Genomic DNA, 6943 nt, shown 5'->3' on the forward strand with positions numbered 1-6943 from the left:
ATTGAAATATATATTATATGTTTTATATATTAAAATATACTCTATTTTATATATAGTGTGTATATATTAAAAAAATAACCAAAGCAAAGTTTCCACATAAATTGCTTAGCTGGTTAATTGTGTAGTATATATAGAGAGAATATATATTTATTTGAAAACAGATATTACATAAATACATATGTGCTGATATGTATGTATTTAAATAAAAGCGTGCATATACTCCAGCAGTACCTAACAGTAACTTTTAGAAGTACAAACAACTTTAGCTTCCTATTTACAGTCTCTCTAAGAGCAACACATGCATCAGTTTGGCAAACCACAGTAAACTAAACTGTGCTAACAGCACACCTGTTGTTGGATCTATTGACCATTGAGAAAAAAAGAGCTAGAAAGGGCATCTGCTAATTTAAAAATAATTATGTGACGATCTGTGGTAATATCCCAAATTAGATTAAAGATTAGATGAACTGAAATGGAAAATAAATATTGTGTTTTACAGTAAACATTGTCCAAAGCTAGCTATCAGGACAACTAGCATTTCAACAAAACAACAGGGGGAATAACTCACAATGTAAAGAAAACTGAATGCCCGAAAGTTACTTGCCTATAAGGAACGCTGTACAGGACAATGACCTAGTCACCTTCCGCACGAAAGAAATCTCAGACTTGGCCCTATGTCCTTAACCATCCTGGTTCTGTACATACTGGGAAGGTAACATTAAGTTTTTTACTAAGTTAACAGTATACTGAGCTCTCTTGGCAGACGACTGTGCAATGAGACCCAAACAATGAACGTATTCATTACTGTATTTTGTCCTTACTGACTTTTAAAGAGCATATTTCATGGCCTTGTAGAAATTTAGCGATACTCGCTCTTGCCCCTTAAGGACTTCCTTTAGATGGGGTCTCTTCATTTGAGAGTTTTAAAAGGGCATTAGCTTAAAAATTTTGGTAAAACAAAAAACCGACATTCTGCTGTGCGTGCACCTCAACATTCGGGTGGTTATACAGGGCAGGGGATGTTAAACATTTTATGCAAAGTAAGACTGTTCCATAATAAATGAGCCCCCCTTAAAGCAAAAAGGTAGATATTAAAGTAAAAAAAATACTATTTTCTTACTGATTCTCATTAAAATCTTCGGTAATGTTGTTATGATCATTAAGCAAAAGCAGCCCTTGGCAACTAACTGATAATACATATTGATAATTGCCAACATTTGGCACCAACCACACATGGAAAACAATGCTGAATTTGCTTTTATGACTGGCAGTTTTACCTAGTGGATGAACATTGATTACTAAAGAAGCTATGGCCAAAGTAAAAGGATGAGAATTAACAACAACAACAACAAAGACATCATCCAAAAAGTTTAAGAGACAAAATGTGAGTAGGAGGAGTTTTGCTCCAAGTTAGAGCTGGAAGACAAATTAACATTTCACACCCATGAGCATAAAAGGTACAGTACAGCAGAAGCTACAGTTTAACCAGTGTTGGCAAGAAGAGAAACCAGATTTTCATCAAGCTTTAAAACACTACAGTTAAAACATCCACGTTACATTCAAAGGACAAGCTAAAGAGACCAAAACCACAGTGTTGGCTACCCAATGTGACAGCTTCTACACATTTAACAGGAAACATTTACACAGAAAGCGTAAATAAGTTTTTTTAAATTAACCAGTCTTGTTTTCCCCTTAAAAATGAGGTGTTACACAAGCTTGATAAGGGAAATGTTACTAACTGCCTACTCCAAAAGCTACAAATTCGCACTAGATGAAGTATTTGTACAAATACCTTCCCTTTTTGCCATATTTAAAGTCTCTTCAAATCGTCTCAAAGTAATGGCACAAGTCTCAAAAAAACCCCCAAAAAACCAAACCCAAACCCAAACCAGTTTTATATTTGACTCAGGAGTTTTTACATATGAAAGACATTCAAGTAAGATTTTCAACTCTATAAAGCTATTAAAAGATTCCCCCCCCCCCCCCCCCCCCACCCCCACTCTTTCTTTCTTTAAGTTTTAGAAGGTGACTATGGCATCATAGTTCTGACAAGTCTAGAGTTCAATAGCCAATTACAGAACTCAGCAGCTCTTTATTGCTGCTCCTCAGGTCCATCTGGCACCCTTTCACATTGCTAATGTTAAAACATTAAGAAATGTTTTCAGTAAGTTTAGCAGCTATAAATACTAAGATCTTTTGTACTAAGAAGTGGTAAGTATTCCTTGTGGAAAACTGTCAAGAGAGATTCATCTTAAGAGACAATCATTTTCTCCTCAAGATTCTTAAACTGCTGCATTACAAGTGTGTATCAAAGCCACTACCTGAGAGGGCACAAAAATGTGAAACAATCAAACTTACGAGGCTGTTAAAAATTTACTCAGTCTGGAAGAAAAAAAAAAAAAATGCTGTCAAAAATAATCCTTTCACCCACCTCATTTTTTGGCAAGGCAGCATTCAGTTGACACTGAGCAGTGGAAAGAAAGCAGCTTAGACACAGAAAGATTTTACTCTTTTATAACGCAGTACTGAAGATGGCTCTTTCTTTTCTCAATTGCCAAATTAAGTGATGTAGGAAGTAACTGAAAACACTGATAGGAATTTTTGCTCCAAACATGACAGTCTTCAACTCTGATCGAATACGATGTGAACCAGGAAAGTTCAATTCTGTTTTGTATGCTTGGTATGGAAAACAACCAGCCAACCCCCTTGAGCTTGAGTACCTTTTTTCTTTAATTCCCTTAAAGCCTTTTGATAAGTAAATTCCTGTAAACCCACGTGTTAAGGCTAAACAATGCAGACTGCTTTGTTTGAGGGAGGTGGGTGAGGAAGACCGCTGGGAAAGATTAGTCTTTGCACCATAATAATAAAACAAAAGCTATATAATGAAGTCTTGAAAATAAAAATGCTATGTAAAAGTGTGTGCAACAGTTCACACAACACAATCCTGTACATTAAACATACTCATTTTCCTTTTTAGGGTAACTGCAAGTCATGAGAGCTCTCAAAGCCTGAAAAATTTGCTTTATTCACTGTAAAGCATACTGACATCTTGCACTTGAAGAAAGTTAGATATAGAAAAAGCTAATGATCCAACTGCATCTATTGCCACTTATGGGTTATTCTCTCAAGTCAAGTCTTTTAAGAGCGCTTAAGATCTTTCACAATTTTTTTTTCCCCTTTGCCCTTCAGGATGGTCTCCCAAGGGACTCTCTCAACCAGTGTCCTGAACAGGCCAAAGTCCGCCCTCCGGAAGTCCATGGTAGCAATTTTGCTGCCTCCCCTCCTTACTTCACCGAGAATTGAGAATTCTACCATTTCATGGTCGCTAAACAAACCCAAAAAACAACCACACTTAAAATTGCTAAGGAGTTTTTAGAGGTTCATAATCCGGACTCTGTGATTCAGTGACAGGTTTGGAAGGAATAGACCAAACACTAACCTCTGAACAGTCTTTCAAATTGTAAGTCAGGACCAATCCCCTAACAATATGAAGACACATAACGTACAGAACCTGTTTTATTAAATCTTATAGCATCATACTGATAAGCTTAAAAAAAAACCCCAGAATGAATCTCCAAATCATAACATGTCAGCCAGCACACACAAGCATTTGAGTGACAGACAAAATTATAGAAAAAACACAAAGCAAAGAACTAAACTTTTTGAAACAAGTGGGATGGTAAATCTTGCTTCTGCAACTATCTGGAATTTCTGCCCTTCAGTTGGCTGTTGTTAACTGCTTTACAGAGACATAATGTCTTATCAGTACGATAATGCAGTTAGAGCATGTGACATGATGCTTCAATTAGATACAACATTGCTTAGACACCCGTGGACCTACGAAACTAAAGCAAGGAAGGAATAGGAGGGTCACCACTGTATCGGTAACAGCACCCCCCTGCAAACCACCCAAACCCCTCTATGTTGAATCTGGCAAAAGCCAGACACTACCAATGCACCATCAAAGTGCCTCTCTGTCTTAAGGACACTACACATCACTGACCGAATAAAATCCAAAAGTTGAATCAAGTTGCACGTTCCAGCGTACACCATGCAAGTAAGAATAATCAAAACATCTTTCAATCAAATTCATTTTGAAAGACTATAAAGTTACTTCAACTGAAAATAATGGTTGTAAGCCTGCTTTAGCACAGAAAATTTCAACAGAAAATTAAGATAATCTAAAGTAAGAACTATTACTTCACCCACAAACTCAAGGTAACAGGACTACAAACCACAGGGTTTTTGCTACTGAAATTCTCAAAACAAGGAGCAGGCCAAAGAAGGAGAACGTACTGCTCCTTTTGAGATTTTCTGCTACCTTGAGCTACATACCATAGAACTCATTCAAAGCACCCTTCAGAATATTGCTTAGTTTTGTGCCAACAACCTGAAAGCCAGCGTTTCTCAAATGTGTCACAACATGCACGCACAGCAATATTACTTCGGAATAGGTATTTTAGCATTAGTACTGCTACATAGCAGATGTAGAGCAATCATGATTTAATGACAAGTTTTTCATAGAGAAATGTATTGCCTGAATTGCACAAGAACGGCCAGCGTTCAGTCTGAATTCTAAATACCACAGAACTACACCAAACTGTAATAGTTTTCTCTCAGTGCTGTGTTTGCTAACCTCCCTGTTCCAAACCTGTCTAGACTACTGCACACTGTCACCATCGTCATCATACCTTACACTTCTCCTTCCCCCATTTATAGTTGTTTTAGAACAACAAGGAACACTGTTACACTTGGTATAGTCCAAATCCTCCCAGTCATTAATCTTATGCTGCCTCCTTCATCTAGTCAGTATCAAGAGTTAGATACATTAACTTTAAAAATTTTACCTTTTCTAACGATTTTTGTTTTTCCTTTTCTCTTCCTCTTTTTTGTTTTTGAAGAAGTTTCACAATAATTACTGTTATTGGAATCTGTCTCAGATTCTGTATCAGAAGAGTGATTGAAGCTGGAACCAGGTCCAGATTTTGAACTCCCTGCAATTCTAGTTGGCACCAAGCGCTCTGACACAAAACTTCTCCCATCCTCTCTGTCTTCTGTTTCAGATTCTGCTGTGTCCTCTAACTCACTCAAGACTTTTGCTTTTTTTAAAGGAGCAGCAAGCTGCAGACCAGTTGCTTTTCTGCCATTCCATCGATCTGATTCAGAATCCACTTCATCCTCAGAGTTGCTCACTGCAGGCTTGTTATGTGCTGATGTTGACTCGTCAGAAACTTTTTGACTGCTCCCATCCTCTGAGTTACGGCTTTTGGAGTCCTCCTCTGAAAAGTCTAGGGTGGGACTTTTCATTTTGGGAGATACAGAATGGACTGTCCCACGTAACTGTTTATGACCATCGCTTTGCCAGTTTTTCTGCTTCATCTGTGTGTCTGTCTCAGAATCTGAAGTTCCATTTTCAGATTCACTAACAAATTTTCTTCGTGCAGCAGATGAACTAGGTTGAGAAAGAATTTTCCTCTTGGTAAGCTGCTCTTCTATTTCTTTTTCACTTTCAGACTTTAAGCCTACATCATCCTCAGACCCCTCCAGTAACATTCGCCTGGCTGCAGCTGAGGCATTTCGGTGAGGCAGTTTCCTATTCTTGCATCCAATGCCAATACTTTCTGAGCTTGAAACCTCTTCCTCCACATCACTCATTAGCCTTAACTTATTAGCAGCCACAGCAGCACTCCTGCGTGGAGTTTTTCTATGTCTACCAGTACTATTACTGAGCGACTCGGATGTCACCACCGAAGTATTTTCAGAGTCACTTCCATATAACTTTTTCCTGACAGTTTTTCTTGTATTCCCATTTTCCTGAAGAAGTGTTCCTGTAAAGGAAAGGATAGATTAGTATCTTAAATAAAAAAATAGCAGCTTTTTAAGTCTTGGCAAATCTGGAACAGGTTCAACCCACAGACATGACAAATGAAATACACTCCTAGTAATAGTTACGTGCTTTTGTTGTCTGCCAAGAAAAATTATTTAGCTATATCATAAATTTCTGATTCATTCTAATTTTTGTGAAAATCAGAACTTCTTTACAAATTACTGCTTTTACTTTCATTAAGATATAAAATGTTGCAACACATTCCGTCTCATTAGGCTCTTGGTTTCTGCCCTCCTCCCCTAAGCACTGGAAAAAAAAAAAATCTTTTTAAAAGTTGAGTGTAGTTATTTTTAGAGCTTCAGAACTACCACTGATCAAAAAGTTAGTATCTTACATACACAACGATTTTAAAAATACTAATTACATTTAGTTATATATATATACACACACACTTGTGTTATTTGCCGTTCACAAGAAAACTACTCAAATCTTACCTATTTGTTTTCTCTGAGCAGCTCGATTTCTAGTTATCCTGCGATTGCTGTTCTTTCTTCTACATACACCATTGTGTAGTGGAGGTGACATAAGAGCCACAGAGCTTTCTTTACTGTCTTCTGAGCTACTTCCAGAGGATGAAGATGAGGAGGAAGTAGATGAAGAAACCAAAGAACCTTCTATCTCACTTTCTGTTAAAAAAAAAAAAAAATTGTCAATTAGAATTCTAAACATACAGTTAGCATCCGGTTAAGAGCTACATTTTGCTGAACCAGGAAATCTTCAAAATTTCCTCATGGTCGGTTAAGAGCTACATTTTGCTGAACCAGGAAATCTTCAAAATTTCCTCATGGTATTGTCTTACAATACACTATCATGCCTTAATGTCTTACATGTATGAAACTGATAGCTCTACAAAATATACCACTCCATATTTATACAGTGTTCAGTGACAGGAAGCTTCTTTAACCTGTATTTAAGTTTCAAGTAAAATAACACAGCTGTTTCCAAATAACAGAATTAAGAGAAAAGCATGTTAAAAAACAACACAAAACATATTCTGACAGGTCTTTTTTTTACCAGGACTTGCATTCTTATACTTTGAAAGCAGCTGAATTTTTG

The 6943-nt window shown here is 37.0% G+C and overlaps 1 protein-coding gene across 1 annotated transcript in view; it reads right to left on the bottom strand.

The window, feature by feature from the left end:
- The window catches only part of BRWD1 (bromodomain and WD repeat domain containing 1), a 61384-nt gene that overhangs the window by 4862 nt on the left and 49579 nt on the right, over positions 1–6943 (bottom strand). Inside the window, exons 37-38 of the mRNA XM_009327981.1 lie at positions 6322–6513; positions 4848–5828 (exon numbers count right to left, since the gene is read on the bottom strand). Coding sequence (XP_009326256.1) covers positions 4848–5828; positions 6322–6513 — 1173 coding nt within the window. The remainder of the gene's footprint in view (positions 1–4847; positions 5829–6321; positions 6514–6943) is intronic.

The sequence above is a fragment of the Pygoscelis adeliae genome, unplaced genomic scaffold, assembly GCF_000699105.1.
Source record: "Pygoscelis adeliae isolate BGI_AS28 unplaced genomic scaffold, ASM69910v1 Scaffold154, whole genome shotgun sequence".
NCBI classification, from domain to species: Eukaryota; Metazoa; Chordata; class Aves; order Sphenisciformes; family Spheniscidae; genus Pygoscelis; species Pygoscelis adeliae.